The following is a 19,692-nucleotide window of genomic DNA, read 5'->3' on the forward strand; positions in this document are numbered from 1 at the left end:
TACGTCAAAATATCTGTGTTATATCATATCTGTGTTTCGTGTCCGTATCCATGCAGAGAGTAAAACTAGAGAGTAATCTCACAATTGAAATGAGGCCGTCTGATAAATTGATTTCAAAATTTTCATGACGTTTGCCTTAGCTCAGGTACACGTTTACCATTCTCAACTCATCACATTCACAGCTATATATAGCAGTTCAGTTCTTTAGACCATCTCAATCCTCGGCCCCAAACTTCACTGCTTTATAGAAAAAAAAATAAAATATACCAAATTATGCTGCCTTCTTCAGGCTCTCCCATTTTCCATTTAGTGCTTGCGTTTCTTCTCTCATTTTCACTTTCAAACTCGGCTCCATTGGAGCAAGCTTTTTTCCAATGTCTCTCTGTCAATTCCCAACTTTCTGCCCCTCCCTTCTCGGTTTGTGATCCAAACAATGCTTCATTCACCACTCTTCTTCAGTCCACTGCGCAAAACCTCAGATACTTGGATGCTTCAGTTCCGAAGCCGGAGTTTATCTTCATTCCACTCCTTGACAGCCATGTCCAAGCAGCTGTAATTTGCTCGAAGAAGCTCCGAATACATCTCAGAGTGCGTAGCGGTGGCCATGACTACGAGGGTCTCTCTTATGCTTCGGAAATCGAAACCCCTTTCATTGTTGTAGACCTCACCAAACTCCGGTCGGTCGAGGTGAATATTGAAGATAACAGTGCTTGGGTTCAGGCTGGTGCTACGGTTGGTGAAGTTTACTACAGAATCTCAGAGAAAAGCGAAGTCCATGGCTTCCCTGCTGGCCTTTGCACTAGCTTAGGCATTGGCGGGCACATAACAGGCGGTGCATATGGCTCTATGATGAGAAAATATGGCCTCGGTGCTGATAATGTCATTGATGCTCGGATCGTCGACATTAATGGCAGAATTCTTGACCGAGCGGCCATGGGAGAGGACCATTTTTGGGCCATAAGAGGGGGAGCTGGAGGCAGCTTTGGGATTATTCTGTGGTGGAAGTTGCAGTTGGTTCCTGTTCCAGAAACTGTGACAGTCTTCACAGTTCCCAAGACCTTGGAGCAAGGTGCCACTCAAGTCCTATATAAATGGCAGCAAGTTGCACATAAGTTAGATGAAAACCTGTTCATCAGAGTCATAATACAACCAACAAGTGATAAAGCAACAAAAAAAAGAACCATTACAACTGCTTACAATGCACTTTTTCTTGGAGATTCCAACAGGCTCCTCCAAGTTATGGGAAAAAGCTTCCCTGAATTGGGTTTGACACCAAAAGATTGTATTGAAACCAGCTGGATTAAATCTGTTCTTTATATAGCTGGAGAACCCCCCGGAACACCTCCTGAAGTTCTTCTGCAAGGAAAGCCACAGTTCAAGAACTACTTCAAAGCTAAATCAGATTTTGTTCAAGTCCCAATCCCAGAAGCTGGACTGGAAGGTCTGTGGAAAAGGCTGCTAGTAGAAGACAAGCCATTAACGATCTGGAACCCTTATGGAGGAATGATGAGCAAGATCTCAGAGAATGAGATCCCATTCCCACACAGAAAAGGAAACTTATTCAAAATTCAGTATTTAAGCACATGGCAGGGTGGAGATACAGATGCTGCAAAACACATAGAGTGGATCAGAGAACTTTATAATTACATGGCTCCATATGTGTCCACATCTCCAAGAGCAGCATATGTCAACTACAGAGATCTTGATTTGGGTATGAACAAGAAGGACAATACAAGCTTGGTTCAGGCCACTGAGTGGGGGAATAAATATTTCAAGGACAACTTCAATAGGCTTGTGAAGGTAAAGACAAAAGTTGATCCTGAGAATTTTTTCAGGCATGAACAGAGCATTCCACCTTTGGCAGGCACTGCATCATTTAAAAGAACTACAAAATACAGAAGAAGAGGTTATAACTAGTAGTCTACCCAAAACAATAAACCTCCAGTTAACTGAATTATCTTCCTTCTTACAAATATCAGAGCTGTCTAGGTTATGTGGCAGAGATATGAGGTCAAATACTAACTTCTGTAGAAGTATGAGCAATAGTTTTTCACTTTTTTACCTTCTGTTAAACTGAGGGTGAGGATGTGTGTGGTTTGTTACTTGCTATGTCTACTGAAGAGGAATTTTCTTTTCTGACTGCTTATCTTTCTATATAATACGAAAGAGTGGATTTTGAATCCTATGGAGTGGGTTTAGAATTTTAGTCCAGGAAGGAAGCTATGTTGGACAAATAAATTCATAGCAAAAGAATAAAAGTGATTGGAAAACAATAATACCAAAACTTATATAGTCATCTCATCTTGTACTACATCCTAACTTCTACAGTCTATAAATATTACACATTACAAGAGATAACATAAGAGAATCTCACAAACTCTTACCTTTTAAGAGACGAGCATCATGACACGACATCAATTTGGCACTGTCCCAACATGGAATGCTACAATTGTATGACTTAATGTTTTCTTAGATATGCTGATTTACGCTGCAGTGCCCCATGATAACTTTGGACTCCTTTAGAGTGATTTAGCTCTACAAACCCAACAGTCTCCACTTAAAAGATTAATGAGTCATCTTCAACTTTCCCTACATCCTATCTGCTCGTAATTCCAAGCCTTTCCCCCACGCACTCAACTAAATTGAATTAACTAGTCAGAACAAGAATAGTACATCTGCCGAATTATTTGATTTATATATTCAAGACAACTACCAATACTTAGAAATCATCACTGCAACCTAACCTCTTCTCTTCTGAGGCCGGCCAATAGATGGGGCCAGTCTGCAAGCTTTAGGCTGGTAACCGAAGGAAGATCTAGATGGCTGGTCATTTGTGTCCCCTCCATAAGTGCTACTGTTCACAAATTCCAAGAACAACGTGCAAACTGGGCTGATCAGAAAGCGACAACACATTGCACTTCTGCACTATGATTTGTCGGTGACAGTAATAATAACTGTAGACACAAATTAATCACAATTAAGGCACTCTTGAACTCCTTGTTTCTTTGTTATTTGAATAGTAAGAGTATATAACCACAAATCCGACAGAAGACCACAGATGTACAAATCAACTTTGTCGTTAAAGTCAGCAGGACACTGCAAAACCAAGGAAAATCTGGCGAATCAATATGTATATGGTTGAAGGGAAGAAACTGGAAATTACTGGGATCATTTACAAAACTTTACTCAGATATTGCACCTGTGAAAACAGTACAAAATCTATATTGTATTGTATCCTCCACTTTAAAATGTAAGAAAAATATACTAAGCTACAGGTATGCACAAATCCTCAATTTCCTAACTATCAACAGGTAGTTGAATCCTAAAAAATTGGTTGTGATAACTCTTACTTGTCCACGCCTCCAAAACAGGTTGCAACGTCAGTTGGGTTAAGCTTGCGTCAAGAAAGGAAATCAAATTTCAGCTTACATCGCAACAGAAATTTGTAAAATGTTACATGACAACTCTTTCTGTTTCGAGCTCAATAAAGAATACCACGTCTTTATCAAGTTAACCTCAACATATTGACTCAAAGAGGGTGGATAGCTTCCTTTATCTTGAACGATTGTTTCAAAATCAAAAGGGAGAAGGCCTAACAGGGCAGAAACAATAGCAATTTGAACACAAAGACCAGATTTAATGGTAGTGTCCAGGCAAAGAAATTCTGATAGATTAGATCTCAAGATTTTAACTCCTCCATCTTCAAAGCCTCCAGAATCCACGCCAAACCTACAATTAAAAATTGAAATTTTAGATAATTGGTCACAAATAAAATTTCCATTCAAATGCCAGCTTTGTCAAACAGTGAAACTGTGTCCCCTGTAGTACAATTGTGCATCCATATACCAGTGCATTTCAAATAGCAAAATAAAAAACAAAAGTAAACAAGACAAAAACAAAGTTCCATAATGGGAGGAGCCAAGTCTCAAGAAGATATACATAATGGGGGATAGTACAATGTTGGTAAGGAGAAAATGCTGCAGGGCCCTATTTAAGATTTTAGCAAGGAGGAAATGCTAACAGTTTTAGGTAGGAAGGAAACAGGTTCATCATACGTATTTATGATTAGCAGTCCACTGTTGACTTATTTGGATGGCAAAGCGTCTATGATCTAAAAATGTCAGTGTAAGCTAGCTAGTTTTCATATCAGTAATTCATCTGACACAGTTAAATTTTACCACACACTGTCAGAGTCCCATATCATGTTAGGTAATAAGCTTTCTTTTGGTTTTGGCACACAAGTTTCATGTCTAATATGTATTTAGAACAAGATTTAACATTACAAATGAGACTAGAACCTGTCCTGCATTCAAGCTTCAAGAGAAGCTCCACTCGATTAAAAGGTGAATAGCCACAAGAACAAAAACAAGCACAAAATATTTGGTACTATTGACAAGACAAAATGAACCAAAATGCACATCATTTACCTCCCAAGTTGACCTAGAAGAATCACAATAGCAAGACTCTCCTTTACAGATGACTTCAATAATTCCAGCAGCTGGGAGATAATGTTAACGCATGTCCAATTCCAGCTCTGCAATTGAAAAGCAAAACAGAAGCAATCTCAGGTTCGGTTCTCTCAAGATAAGCAACATCAAGTTCAGAACTCTCGAGATTAAATATCAATTATCATATATTGAAATGGACATGTATAAGAACTGCAGTGTAGAGGAAAGTAATCCACTTTAAGATCCAGGGATATTATTTTAAGGTTGCTACCGTTGTAAATAAACCTTAAATGTGACTTTTACAATTACAAATTGAAAATATAACGTCCATATACCTAACAGACAATAACAACTAAAAGAATAACTCTTAAAAAGACGCTCCCCATATGTGTATGTGTGTCCGTGTGTACCATACCACTATAGAGAGAGAGAGAGAGATCAAACAACAATATCATTGAGGATAAGCATACAACAGGAGCAACTAGCAAGTCAAATCAAATACCTCTCAATAATTTTGAACCCGAGAATCAAATACACTGTGAATAGTCATTTATGTCATATAATACAGCCGAAAAGTTGTATTTCATGGACAGAGGATACAACCAGAAATTCTTTTTTAATTATAGCCTACACTTCGATAGTTAGACTTCGATAGTTAGAAACTGGCAAGCCGCCATTGTTTAGTTTCTGGGAAGGGTGATCTCAACCCTCAGCCCTTAGGTTGTCTCTCCCTTTTGGGTTCTTTGGTTCATTGAACCCCAAAAATAAAAAATAAAAATACAACAATACAACAATATGGAAGCTTGATTCATCTGGGGATTCTTCATCTAAACCTATTCTTTCTAAACTAACAATTTTTAAGGAAGCCACAAGAAAATTTCCTGAACAATCTAGCAGGTTCCAAATAAGATAAATTTTCTATTGGTCTTTGTTTACAGAGCATTGATGTACAAAGGTTTCAAAGGAGTCCTAATCTGAATTTAATGCCAAATTGAGGTGTTTTATGCAAGAAATTGGAAGACACTAGAAGAGTAGAAGTCATTCGTTCTTCTTTTGTGAATATAGCAGAAACTTCTGGATTTCATTAGAGGAATTCCAAGCCTCCTGGGTATATGATCCCTCGTTGAAGAATAACTTGGTTCAGATGCTATGTGGAAATGGTCCAAAAGTAAAACCTAAAATCATCTATATGAAAGTTGTCAAAGCATTTCTATTGGCTATTTGGTTAGGAAAAAGAAACAATAGGACATACGATGACAATTGACAAAGATAGAGATCAGGAAGACGTTTCTTATTTGGCAAAATTCCATTGTCCTTTTTTTCTGTTCACTTCCTAAATACACTCGACAATATTCCAACATATTCAAAGTGACCTGCTGAACCAGGAAGCCGGTCCTCATATCAGTGAAAGACTAATGTAAAATTACTAATAGTGATATGAAAAGGTGAGAACCAGTACCATGTAGCATGCTATCAGTTCAACCAATGAGATCGCGTCGCTAACATCACACAATGTTGGGTTGAAGAAAAAGCATGGTTGATCATCAGACACCTTATACTTCTTCAAACAACAAGATGCATCACAGTCCAAATACAGTGCTGGATGGACCTCTTTACAACTAGAATTTTCACTTGGAATCTGAATATTTCTTTCAAACAAGGATTTCAGATTGGATGAACTGGTAGCATTTTCTAAATCTTCAGCCATAATCCCATTTGACATATTTTTCAGGATTAATTGCAGTAGAAAAGACACAACCATGGGCATTGACATTACTTCCTCTGAGAAAGGGCAATTAGCACATTGAACAAACTCTGTTCTGCAATTTCTTTTGGGTAGGGTGAAAGTAGCATCATCTGATGTTCCAACCAACTCAAGGTGCATGATTATTGATTTCAAGACAGCCATCAAAATAGAGTAACCTTCCAAACTGAAAAACTGATCTCCACCAATATGTGCAAAAATATGAAGCATAGTTAACATCTGCGATGATTCATACCTGCAGATCCTTAAAATACTATATGACACCTCCCAAAGAAGGCCAGTACGATCAACTGCTTTAGAAATTGATGCTAATATGGAACTCCCTGCAATCAAATAGTCTGCTGATGCTGGTACAAACGACAATGTTCTGTCTACACCATCAATAGGGATGTTAACCCTCACACCACCTTCAGTCAATGTCTCGAAAGAGGCATCAGTACATGACAGGACCCGTCCATCTATTATGAAGTCTTCTATGAGGGCAAGTAACTCGTCCAAACAGCACAATTCAGCAAACAAGCTTCTTGTTTCCACATTAAGCATTGCTGCCAATAGGAAAAAAAATATAATTAAAATTAAATAAAAAAACTGAAATATGGAAAGTATCATTAAGATGAAACCAAAAAAAAACAAATAAAGTAAATTCATTAATCCATAAATTACTAAGAGGAAAAGAGTAAACCTTCACTTATGTGCCCCGAAAAAGAATCCATGCAGGTCTTGCAGTTCAGAAAGTTCCCATACCTATGCATAGCAACAACGGTGAAGTTGAGCAGCACCAAGGAAACGAATACACAAGTCTTCTCCCTGAAAATCCATTATTAGTACTTCAATTCTATTACAGAGCAAGCTCTTTCTGAAATTTTAAGGATCTCTTTTAGTTTTGGGGTAGGAGGGGATCATAAAATATAAAATATTTTCTAAAACCGATAACTATTTGCACTGATACAGATAACAAAGATGCAAAAATGAAACACTTACTTTGGTAAAAGTCTATGCTCCATGTTAAGGGCTGCCAAAATCTCTTGCACCATCCACTCTTTTTGACTAGTCAAAGAGATCCTCTTTATACAAGCCCTAGTTGCTGAAAAAATCCTGGAAATGCTGTGGCAGTCTTCTGCATTAGAGAAAAGAACACAAAAATCAGGGACAAAATTGTCCTGGGATCCAGATTTAATTTCTGACGTTTCCACCCCTTCACAACCAGAAAGAGAGAATTCTGTCCCAGGCATCTCTACAATGACCCCAACCTTATCCAGACAGATCTTTTCTGCCTGTACAATATCACAAAGATCACTCCCATGGCTCCCTAGCATTAAACACGGATCAACTTGGCGTTTACTGCTATGAATATCTCTTAACAAGCCAGAGTTGCAGGATTGGGTATAATTGGACTTAATCTCAACATCGATAACATCATAGCTATGCGAATGTGGCTGACCTTTTTCTTTTGGCAATTTTTTATGGAACTCGTCTACTAAAGGCTCAAAATCATTCAAAGCAGATGTTTCAGTGCCAGGAACACAAATATCTGGAAGTGAAGGGGAAAGTGGCATTTCCATTGCTCTCCTGTAGCATTTCTCGTCAGCAGCACTATCCAAATCTAGCAATTTCATATAGTCCCCACCTGCTATGTTCCCAAAAGTTTCCAAGATTTGAAGTTCACTTATGACAGAATTATCGAGTTCCTCTAGGCATGGCTGACAACTGTCTGTAAGTTTGCTGACGGGTTGAGAGGGTTGTCTACTAACACTTTCAGGCACACAAACTTCAGTATCAACTTTATTCAACTTTATCTCATCATTATCAAGTAAACCTTGCATCTTTATTTTCTTCTGATACAAAGAATTTGTCTTCTTCCGAAATTTCTTATCAGCGGAAGAATCTTGAGGCGGGTTTGATATTACATCTTCACTCTTTCTTGAGGGCTTCTCAGTAGGGCGGTTTAAAGTATGCAAAAGAGACAACTTCTCTTCAATCTGAGAATGCATTTTCTTACTTTTATGATACAAATATTCAATGGATTCAACAGTTTCAATGGTCCTTTTTCTCTTTTTTTGTTTTTCATTAGCTCTTCCAACATGGTCTTTTATAGGACTTCTGACACTATTTTCAGCCACCATAGCAAGATTTTCATTGCTTTTCATCTTACTAAGTTCACCAGTTAAGTTGGATACTTTTGGTTGCACGTTCAAATTCTCTCCAACCAATTTTGCTGCTGTCAAACAAAGGCCAGCCTTATCCTGTGAGCCGACCAACTGACCGTCAGAAAAAGATGCTGTACTGGAATTGACTGCACAACTTTGCAACATTTTTCTGTTAGAGCCTCCAGGAAGAGACTCCAACCTAGATTCGATACCTGATACAGATGTGACATGATTCCCTTCTGAAGAAAGCAATGGAGCACCGTGTTGTGGGATCATCCGCCTAAAATTACTTTCAGGCATCCATGTCTGGAATGGCTCTATAGCCTGTATATGCTTCTTAGAGTACAACCTGTGCAAGTTCTCAGCATTCCTAGTCTGTGAACCATTCGACAAAAAATGAGTTTCAACAAAAGTAGGTAGAGCATAGTAACATCAATCCTTGAAGAGTAAAGAGTCCACATTAGTAGCCCTACTATTCAACAAGATGATCACTGATCTAATAACATATTCATATGTAATAAAAATTCGTTGTTTCAGTTGAAGAAAAGAGAATTATAACAACTCAATTACAAGTGAAGAAGCAAAATCATAAACACTTACTATCACGACTAACAATCAAGAATATAGGAGAAAGGAAATAAAGGAAAAGCATATGATGAAGGTGAATTTTGGCATAAGGAAAAAAAAGGGATGTAGAATCTTTAAGATTATTGATAAAACATATGAAAAGGGAAGACAGTTTCATGCAAAGTATAGCAAAACTATGAATCTAAAGTCAATATGATTAGCAACTTCTTCTTAACTTGCAAGGCTAGTAGAAATTAGAGTTACCAGAAAACTGATGAAGATTTTTAGTTTCAACTGTTAATCCAGCAGAAGGAGTGCAAATAAATGTCGTGTCATTGTACTTTTAAAAGTAAGAAACAATATAATTGTCAATAAAGCCAGTAGTTCTACTGTATATACAGGATTTAGAGAAAAAAAAAAGTAACTAAAAAGGAAAACCAAACCTTTTCCAAGTCATGATTATCCTTAGCACCAGTAGAGGCAAGTTTATGTATAGTATCCAAGTGGTTTGACAGCTGGACAAACTCTAGCTTAAAACGACCCAGATCTTGTTGAATCATGGAACGATGAGTTTTTTCCAAGTTAGCCACTTGTCTTGCATGTTCTACTCGCTCCTTCTCAAACTTTAGCTTTTTTTTCAAAAGCTTCATTTCTGCACGTTCAGAACTCGTAGCATGTTCAGAAGAAACAGATGCATCAACTAATTTCCTACAAGACTTGAACTCACGTAACTTCTTTTGCAATTCCTCAACTTTCCTTTTATTTTCTTCTAATTCAAAAGACAATTTATCAGCACGGCATTGCTCATCCATGGCCTTCTTATGATAAATCCCTATACGGTTTTTCAGATCTTCTGATGTCATTTGCTTGAAATCCATTGGTTTTTCCTTCATAATTGCCAGATCTCCAACCATCTTATGCCTCATGTTAACCTCCTTAGCTTTCAATAAATCGTAAACCAACTTAATTTCATTTGCATCTCTCTGTATCGTTTCCGACAAAGGCTTATCATTCTGTTCCACAGCCTTGCTATCAGTCTTCTTGTCAAGTTGCCTACAACGAGCTTCAATACTAATTTTCGAGGCCTGAAGTTCTTTGACCTGCTTCTGCAATTCCTCAATCTTGCTATTCTTTCTTCCCAATTGCTTCAATAACTTTTCAGCCCTAGATTTTTCTCCCTCAGCCTGCTTCCTGATGGCTTCAGCTCGCATCCTTGAATCCTCTGCTTTAGACATTTCAGAATCTGCACGCTCTTTCTCTTTGAAAGTATTTTGCTTTTCTACCTCCAACTCTTTTATAAGTTCCATTAATTTAGATGTTTCGCTAGCCAACTTTAACTTTGTTTCTTCACATTCCTTTTTCAACATCCCTAGCTGTTGTCTGCCTTCATTAGCCTTATCCATTTCAGTTTTGTGAAACTTCCTAGAGTCACTAGTCTTACTCCTTTCAACCTTCCCTGTTTTCCAAGCTTGAGCAGCCTCCTCCTTCCTCACTTCAGCATTTTTCTTTTCAGCATCTGTCCTTCTCTTCTCTATCTCGAGAAGTTCTTTTAGTTGGCTAATTTCCTTCTTACACTCAGCAACAAGAGCATTAAGATGCTCCACTTCCCCATGATCATTAACAGCATTTACATTATTTTGTTCCAAAGAAGAAATTTGAGATTTCAAGTCCAAAATTTCCCGCTCTAAAGACACTCTAATAGTAGATTCTTTGTCTTTGCCCTCTCTCTCAATTGAAGCTCGAGCCTTCTCCTCCTCATAACCTACACAACCATTAATAATCACAAAAAAGAAAAAAAGTATAAGAAGAAGAATAAGGTATAAAGTTACATCGACCAAGTGTAGTGTAGCCATTCTTTTTTTTTCCATGATAACCGGGAGTCCGAGCTTTGCTCCCCTATACCCAGGGCACCCACGTTTGTCCCAAGGCCTAGACTCGGGAAACATGATTTTTGGTATTAAGTCCACCGAAAGGTTCAAACTTGAGATCTCTAAGCTAATATAACCAAGAGACTCAAGCCCTTGCCAATTAGGCTGCCTCTTGAGGACTTGTAGTGTGGCCCTTCTTACAACCCACATAAGTCAACAGCTCAACTAAAAGATCCTTTTATATCCCCAGTGTTCTAGGGCGAGGTGCAAGGTGACACAGAAACCAAATTTAATGCAGATAGCGAGAAGAAAACTCTTTCAGAGTATAAAGGCTGAAAACAACCAATTCCATTTCTTACGTAGAACCACTCAAAAGAAAAGAAATAACGGACAGGAATTATACATTTGGCTTCATTTTTTTGTTAATCATACAAATAAGAAAAAAGTCACTGGGAAGAAAAAATATAGCTGACTGGATGAAACAAACTTCCATCAATTGGCACCTAAAAAGCACGGACACTTCATTTTAGTTAACGTGTCCAGACACGTGTGACACTCTGGCACTCATCAGACGCATATCTAACACTTGTTAGCTTAATAGATTTGTGTTTCACACTAGTTATACAAAATTAGTATGGATTTGATACTTGTTAGACGCATATCTGACACTTGTTAGCTTAATAGATTTGTGTTACACACTAGTTGTACAAAATGAATATGGATTCGGTACTTGTTAGGCACAAACACTTGTTAAGCATAAGAAATAGACATAAATGGTAATATAAGATAAAATAATAAATTTTAAAAGTAAAATACATTAAACTCATTTTATTAAACATAAATAAAATAAAATAAAAAGTATATATCACTTTTATACATGAAAGATATTCAAAGTCAATAATCTTATGCATTTTTATGTTTAAAAAAAATTATATTTTAATAAGTGTATCTTTGTCGTGTCTGCGTCTTAGATTTTTATACGATGAAGTGTCACCATGTCCGTGTCTGTGTCTTAGATTTTTAGAAAATGAAGTGTCACCTGTCGTGTATTTGCGCCTCTAGGTTGGCACAAATTAAAGAAAGTTATAAAAAGTTCGTTATGTTGTTAACTTTTTTTTTCAATGAACCATATGTCCTTCTCCATTTTAGTGTTGGCATGTATCACAATTTCTAAAATGAATAAATATCATCCCTGCAACACCCAGACAACCTGCTAAAAGAAGTCTCGTTCATACAACACATAAAAAAGAGGCAGAGGAAAATCATCAAGATTGAGATTCTACCTTTTTTAAGATTGAGATTCTCGGCCTGAATCTTATTGATTTGCTGCTCAAGTAGCTTGACTGCTTGCCGTAAAGCATTTCTTTTCTCTTCTAGCTTTGAGTACTTATCCTTCCACTGCACTCATAACAACCATAACGAAACGAAATGAAACGAAGTACAAACAACGAAGCACAAAAATGCAGAAGATGACGAAAAAGAAGAAGAAGAGAAAGAAGAAGAAAGAAAGAAAGAAAGCATTACCGCTTTACAGCAGGAATTAGACGATTCAGGCTTCGGCACAGCATCCTCCGCCATTTTCAAATCCCCGCAAAATTAAAGGGTTAAATAAGAACAGCCAGATTACTGAACTCAAATTCTTACGAAACCCATAGTCTAAAATCTCCCAAGTTCCGGGGAATTGCTCGGTTAACGTGCAAGAGAATCGAAAATGGACAACTTCAATCAGTCGCCGGGAATGACTCAAGAGCAAGAGTTCAGTAATCATCAACTTGTGAAACAAGTTCTTCAAACATAATAGTTTTCAAGTTTTTGAACGAAAACTCTCTGTCTCTTCGGGGAACTGCTGTGATCAACTTATGACCCCTCCTCCAAAAGGCGGTCCATTGAAGTCGGTTCAAATTGTTCTCTGCGGGTATTCTATAGAAGGAGCAAGCAAAATTGATCAGAAAATTTAAGCATTAGCTTCACTAAAGTGTAAAACCCTTCATCAATCGTTCCATTCTTTGAAATGCAGCGGTGTGGTTGCTAATTGGTTTCTCAATCCATCGATTTCTTCCATGGCGGGAGCCAATGATTTCTTCCACCTCTATGCAATGAATCTTCTTCCTATTTATTGTTTAGGGTTTTGACAGCAAAAGCAAGATAAAGCCGTACCGTACCACGATCCTTTGTTTATAAATCGGTTCTGTTAGGTTCTGACTAAACCAATTGAACCGGTCGATTCGAACCTATATCTTAGTGCAACCGAATCGATTCGTTAATTGAATGAGACCGAACCGTTTCGGTTTTTTGGTTTTCAGGCAGCAACTAGGAAAAAGAATGACACGGGGATAAATAAGTAAATGATAAAACTTTATTTCGTTCAACAAAGGAACCAAGTGCCAAAGCGGTCGTTGCGCTCCTGCCTGCCCCACCTCTTTGGCAAAGTAGGCTGATGGGCAAGACCCCTCCAGCCACAATGGGGTGGGATGTCACAGCTCTTGCCTCGTGGTCAACTCGAAGGGGGTGAAGTTCGACGCAGAGTTTTTGGTTGTTAAGTTATAGCAACATCCAACAGCTCTAGTCCTACGAGTTTCCACTAAAATGTCTTAAGTAGCCTTCAAAGAGTCCATTTATTCTCTCCGTCTTCGCTTTCAAAATATACCAACGCGCCCCTGCCATCTTTCTAAAACAACAAGCGAAAGTATAGTTCCGTAGTAGTTGACATATAAATTTTTTACAAACTTAAATTTTGACACCTATTCGTGTTTCACGTTTTTTTAAGATTATGTAAATATTTTTATAACAACAAAAAAAAATTCAAGTATCTTTTTTTTTCTCATTTCTATTTTTTAATTAAATATATATAGTTTATCATTATTGACTTATATTATGTCTAAAAAATATTTAAAAATAGATATAACGTAAAAAATTGAATATTTTTAATTTAAAATATTAGTTTTGATGTAAAATTTTTACTTTTTAATTTAAAATAACAGAGAACAAGAAATAAAAATGATTAGTTCTATTTTTTTCAATAAAAAAAATAGTAAACAACAAATAATTAGCAAATGTAATTTATTTTTTATTGAAAAATAATAAAAAATAGTAAACAACAAATAATTAGCAAATGCAACTTATTTTTTATCGAAAAAATGAAACGAGAAACAATAAATATAAATAAAAAACAGTAATGTTAATTTCTTATCCCTACTTCTTCGCTCTACTTTTTATAGCATTTGCGCAAATAAAATAAAATAAATCATATTTAAGTGAATATTTAATTCAAATTTATTTATAAAAGAACAAATAAAACAAATATACGTGTGTTTCTGGTTGTTAATATAATACTAATTTGTTGATAATCAATTGGACTGAATTGAAATCTGCAAAAAAAAATAATAATAATAACAATAAAAGATTGAACTGAAATCGAAATATTTACAAGATTTGAGTCATAATTTTTATCAATTAAACAAATATTAGAATTTCAATCATGTGATTGAAAAGCCTCATATTTTTCTTCAATCTAAAGAGTTTACAAAATCTAATAAATCTGTCGTAAATTTGAAGTTAATTTGACTTGAAAAACAAAAAACAATTTGACTAGCCCATGAAAAAAATTATTCTTGATTTTATTATTTTATTTCCTTGCACAAAATGCAGGGATGGTAGAGATTCGAACTACGATCTTTTGATGAGAGATAGGTGTCTTCCTTAACCAGTTGAATTATGTTCAGGTTGGCTTTTGACTTTGATTTTGTAAGATACTTACGAGACAGTAAATAAATTTATGCCCCATTTTTATTGATATACTAATTATATATATATATATATATATTGGGGGCTAAATCTGCTACTGAGCTTTGGGAACTTCTAACTGAAGAAGTTTATAGAGAGAGAAATGCAGAATCCATAGGGAGAACCATAATAAGAATTGAAACAATAAGCAGCAAAGAACACGGACGGCTTGCCATAGATAAAACTATATATATTAGAACAGTGATTTCAAGTTACATAGAAAGACAATGGCAGGATAAAATCCGAGGCACCGGAAAATCGAAAAAACACCATCCCGACGACGCCACACGGCAGGAACAAAAAATTTATGCAACAATAAATAGACACAAGAACAAAGAATAATGTTGAGAATCAATCACAGTAACTTGCAGTCATAACCTATTTTTACTGATACTACTACCTGCAGCAGTGGATGGGAATCATCTTTTTTTCTCGGCTACTTTTGGAGGTGGAGGAAGGGTTCCAAAAACTCTGTCCCATAGTGATGAAGTAATTCCAAAGCCTTTGGTCTGGATCCTGAAGTGATGGCCTAGGTGGTATTTCTATAGAAACAAACCCAAGATATATCAAAAATCAATCAAGCCATTTCTAGATGTAAGAATGCATTGGGGTACTCGCGTAAATACTGATATATAAGTCTGTCTTGTCGTGCAAAACCTATGTCTGGTGAGCTAGAGTGGACCTCGACCATATGTTGTGGAGCAGCCCGTTTTCAAGTCTATTTGGGGTTGGTTCTTGGGGGGTTTGGGGTGTCCTTGGCTTGTAATAGGGACGGACTAGGGAGTATAGGGCGATGGTGCAGGAGGCTTTGCTTTGACTCTTTTTTGGGATAGAGGGGCTTGTTGCTGTTGTGGTGTGGCAAGCTTGTTTTTTTGCAATTTTGTGGGGTACTTGAATTGAGATAAATAGTAGAATTTTATGGGTGATGAGGTCTGGGGTAAATTTGGGATTTAGTTAGATTTAATAGCTTTTTAAGGCCTTTGTAACTACTTGACACTGGTTAGGTGTTATTCTTTTGGATTGAGATCCCTTCTAGTAGGCGGCTCTCCCCTTTTGTCGGGCTTGTTTTTTATATGCTTCTGGTATATTCTTTCATGTTTATCAATGAAAGCTCTTATAAAAAAAAATGTCTTGTGAGCTAGAGGTTGACTGTTCTGATTGCTGGAGTTGATTTTCAATACGAAAATCAAAAGTTATTTGGACGGTGTTGGTTTTCGTCCATTTTGTTGGTTTGGTTTTTGAGGGATTGATGATCCAACCTTATCAATATTCTCCGTATTATGAAACCATTCCTGATTCATTAGGGTGCCAAATGCCACCACTTTCTATGTTTGATCATTGATGGGAGAAGTTGCCCTGAAAGGGACTTATCTCGTTTTTGGGACACTGCCGCAAAAAGGGTCTCTATCATTGAGACAGTTTCCATTGTCCTTCGGCAGTCCCGACTATGAGTGGTATGACAATCTCAGGCTCAGGTCCCTATAAAGTTGGAAACCAGTGCAAGGGGCAGGCTTAGTCAAGCACTTGGATCAGCGAATCCGCTTAAGAAAGGAAATCAAATCAAAGAGCAACAATTCAACATTTACTAGAAACCAACCCAAACCTGACCTTTTCAGACTCATATCAGAATGGATGTAATTCTCTTAGATCAGAAGATTCATATTTCATTCCTGCTTCTAATATGGAGTGAGATATATGCATTATATTAAACGAATGAAACTAAATTCTATGGCATTAAGCAAATTCTATGCTCACCTTAAGGTTTCGCATCATTTCTCGAGACGGTTGGCCGTGGTGAAGGTAGTGGTGGGTAACATCATACATCACATAGCCCAGCAACCCACCTCCAACCAAAGCAGGTGTGGTAGATGGAGTGGCAAAAAGCTTTATCAAATTCCAGAACTGGCAAGTCACGCAAGGAAATAATGAGGATGACAAGGAAAGCATTGATACGAAACCGAGTTCAATTGTAAAAGATGGCAAGATGACTAGGACTGCACATGTGGATGTGAACCTACTGGTCCATAACAACATGACACAAAGAAAAACTTTCAAAGATAAATTTATATTTATTGAACTTGGTTTTTTACAAGTGATGAAGAAATTTAGAATATAGAATGAAATTTCTTATCAAAAAATAAAATAGAATGAAATTCCTTTCTGCATAATATAAGCATCAAAGATCCGAGTCTTTTAACTGTATATCCATTGTTTATAAAAGAATCCAAAAATAATCTTATGAAGCCATGAAGATTTTCAATTTATCTACTAATGACTGTGTTCATTTTCTTCTTAGAGATGCTGTATAAGTATGTCCCTTGATGTATTCTGCAGGTATAGCAAGAAAATGTCGAATAATGAACATTACAGAAATGATCTCATTTAACATACTGGAACAATTTGCCACAACCGGACATGAAGCAAGAAGGAGAAGATCAACATACCGGAAAGAGCAGAACAGCAGTTGCAGCAGGGGGGAAAACGAGTCGTAGGCTATCCATCGGGTGTTTGTGGTGGCAACCATGAAGCAGATAGTGTATGGTGTTTCCCCTAAAGCATCCAAAATCGTTTAAACAATCTTAAATTGAGAGCGAGAACTGAAGCAATAATGAATGTCTGCAGCACGCAAAAAATAATTTCTGCATGTGTCTAAGCGGTGTTTAGGTTACTAACCAATAGCTCTTCGTCTTAATATGGAAAAGGAAACGGTGAAGTGTGTATTCAAGCAATGTCCATACAAAAATTCCAAATACCACCATCAAAGATACATCTGAAGGTGTATGGCCCATCCTGTAAGACATTGAAACGAACCAGCAAACAACCGGCAGCCAAATGGTAGGAATTGCCCACCATGCCGTGCGAGTCAAGAACTGTTTTCGTGTTCAAAAGAAACAAAGAATATTATTTATCATCTTAATCAAATCCTGAGCACTACTTGAGATATGGGGGGAAATCACTTTATTTTGAAAACCAATAAGCTTTCCCATACCTCCCAGAAATCACTCTCGAAAAATCGAGGCCCTTCTTTGCTGACAATGGGCTGGTGAACCCACTCCTGATAATCTTCTCCGAGATGGCCCACCTGAAACAGAAAATTGGAAGTTAATGTTTGCAGTTGACTAACTATAAAGATAACAAGTTGAACCAAATATTAAGCCACCTTTTGTAAAATTTTATAGCTCCCAATTCTTTTGCAGGTAAAATTATGTGAATATAACAGAAGAAACCTTCTTTTACACAACCAGATAAATCAAGACCACCAAATAACATCTATGACATAGCAAGTTTCATCATCATGCAAGAAAAGGTTTGTATTCATCTCGAAAGGCGTAAGTCTAACCTGCCTTTTTCATTTGTATCCAAATTCTAAACCAGATTGATTCATAATTTAAAAGATACACATATTAAAACATCTTTTTTGTTCCAATAGGACTTCACCTGGAAGACAAGTGGCTTATTCAAATTGACAGTGAATCCCTGTGCGACCATCTTGGGCTCGAAGTAGCTGCAGAAAAGAACTAGGATTCAAACAGAGTAACCGACAGAATAATACTGCTGAAGGGCAGCAGTCTCAAAATGTCATTCTGACTATGACATCTTAAATAGGACTGTGCGAGACAAGTGGAGACTACTCTAAGCCTTCTCGTAGAAACTAAGGTAAATTCTATAACAAAGTTATGTACACAAACACAAATGGGATTAATAAATAATAAGAAGGTTGAGTATGGTAAGATAAAGTTTTCATGACAAACAAAAACAACAAAAAGTATAAGGAAACATTTCAAGCTTTGCCTTGTTTCTCTCTCTCTCTTTTTGCTTAGTTAACAGATTGACAATAACTCGAGAATTTCAATAGTTCCTCAATTATCACTTAAACTTCACATAACAGAACCCCAAAAAGGAACATTTTATTAACTTATCTACTCCTGTTTTGTCCAAAAAAAAAAAATCACACACACACACATGTAATTTCACATTTAAATCCAAGGATCCATGTTACCTTTGTTCCTGTTTCAGAGTCAAAAGGTCATAGTCTGAAATCCATTATCAAATTTTTAAAAATGGGAGACATGGTTCCATAACCCATTCTCTACCATCAAGAAAGGGGGAAAAGAATACAATTAAGCCAAGAAAATGAAAACCCACCTCAATCCAGCTGGGGAAATCTTGGCCCATTTTACCAGAATTCAAAAAAAAAAATAAACGCAAATCTGAAGTTCTACAAACTCCATTCTCCCACCCCTTCCTCTTCCTAAAAAACAAAAATCCACTCCACCAAAAATGAAAACGAAAAACAACACCCTACGACGCTCTCCCACAAAGAAAACAAAAAATCCGAAAGAACAAAACGACCCTAGAACCACAGATCTAGAAACAAGACCCAGAGCCGGCCATGGAAAACAAAGATAATAAACCTTGAGAAACCAGCACACACCGGAAAATCACAAATGTGAGTCAGTCGGCAGAAGCGGCGACGATCTCTCCCCTTTCCGGCCCTAGAAAACGACCGCCGCCACCATCACCGCCACGACGGCCACCGCAGAAGGGATGTAGTGGAGGGGTGTCGGTTTTTTCCGTTTGCAAGGAGTGGCAGTGTGGGATGGGACGGCCGAAAACGTCCAGAAAGTTGCGGTATAATTGGGCAACAGATCTGGACCGTCCGTTTCTTCCAACATGCATCCGACGAAACGGCCAGCTGATTCGCATCGTGGAATCTGCGGATGCCAGTCTGTCACCTTTTTCCACACACTACAATCCTTACACCCATCTATCATCATCATCCATGGACCAAATATATATGTTAAAAACTTTTTAACGGTTGGGTTTGGCTCGATTTTTTATTTTTTAACCAAGGTTGAATTCGAACCTACGATTTATATTGTAGGTATTCTTTTTTCCTTTTAGTATAACAATATGTGTAGGGTGGATTCGAATCTATGATCTTGTGGTCTAGATATATGATTTAATTATATTTAGGTTGGTTTTATTCAATGCAGGTTGGAAAAGAACCTAACTTGAAACTCTTTTATTTGATATAATTATTTGAGTTGCTAACGAGTACAATACATAAGTGTCCTAAAGGCGAGCTGCAAGCTCTTTTTTTCACGTGGACT

General features: G+C 37.1%; 3 protein-coding genes across 9 annotated transcripts; 1 reads left to right on the forward strand and 2 right to left on the reverse strand.

The window, feature by feature from the left end:
• On the reverse strand, positions 1-12,933 carry MEE22 (maternal effect embryo arrest 22). 6 transcript variants are annotated; one of them, XM_088121462.1, is made up of 12 exons: positions 12,320-12,933; positions 12,079-12,193; positions 9,371-10,689; positions 7,195-8,735; positions 6,896-7,020; positions 5,908-6,758; positions 4,428-4,534; positions 3,351-3,729; positions 3,035-3,096; positions 2,385-2,954; positions 1,198-1,885; positions 1-1,083 (listed from the first exon to the last, which is right to left on the reverse strand). In XM_088121462.1, exons 1-8 carry the CDS (start codon positions 12,371-12,373, stop codon positions 3,426-3,428), a joined length of 4,416 nt encoding a protein of 1,471 aa, XP_087977588.1. In that variant the 5' UTR covers positions 12,374-12,933; the 3' UTR covers positions 1-1,083; positions 1,198-1,885; positions 2,385-2,954; positions 3,035-3,096; positions 3,351-3,425. The 6 variants fall into 6 exon arrangements, with proteins under 6 accessions (XP_087977588.1, XP_022140059.1, XP_022140060.1 ...); XM_022284367.2 differs by having other exon boundaries at positions 2,385-2,637; positions 2,745-3,096; XM_022284368.2 differs by having other exon boundaries at positions 1,198-1,356; positions 2,745-3,096.
• On the forward strand, positions 274-2,180 carry LOC111010807 (monolignol oxidoreductase AtBBE-like 13). Its single transcript, XM_022284370.2, has one exon. It carries the CDS (start codon positions 274-276, stop codon positions 1,915-1,917), a length of 1,644 nt encoding a protein of 547 aa, XP_022140062.1. The 3' UTR covers positions 1,918-2,180.
• Positions 12,934-14,753: 1,820 nt separating the features above from the next.
• On the reverse strand, positions 14,754-19,335 carry LOC111010918 (dihydroceramide fatty acyl 2-hydroxylase FAH1). Of its 2 annotated transcripts, none has more exons than XM_022284497.2 (7): positions 18,994-19,335; positions 18,017-18,083; positions 17,568-17,660; positions 17,252-17,448; positions 17,023-17,128; positions 16,334-16,480; positions 14,754-15,120 (listed from the first exon to the last, which is right to left on the reverse strand). In XM_022284497.2, exons 2-7 carry the CDS (start codon positions 18,065-18,067, stop codon positions 14,998-15,000), a joined length of 717 nt encoding a protein of 238 aa, XP_022140189.1. In that variant the 5' UTR covers positions 18,068-18,083; positions 18,994-19,335; the 3' UTR covers positions 14,754-14,997. The 2 variants fall into 2 exon arrangements, with proteins under 2 accessions (XP_022140189.1, XP_022140188.1); XM_022284496.2 differs by having other exon boundaries at positions 19,014-19,334.
• Between the last annotated feature and the right edge of the window lie 357 nt (positions 19,336-19,692).

Source organism: Momordica charantia, assembly GCF_013281855.1.
Source record: "Momordica charantia cultivar OHB3-1 chromosome 3 unlocalized genomic scaffold, Mcharantia_2.0 BLBB01000003.1, whole genome shotgun sequence".
Lineage (NCBI taxonomy): Eukaryota > Viridiplantae > Streptophyta > Magnoliopsida > Cucurbitales > Cucurbitaceae > Momordica > Momordica charantia.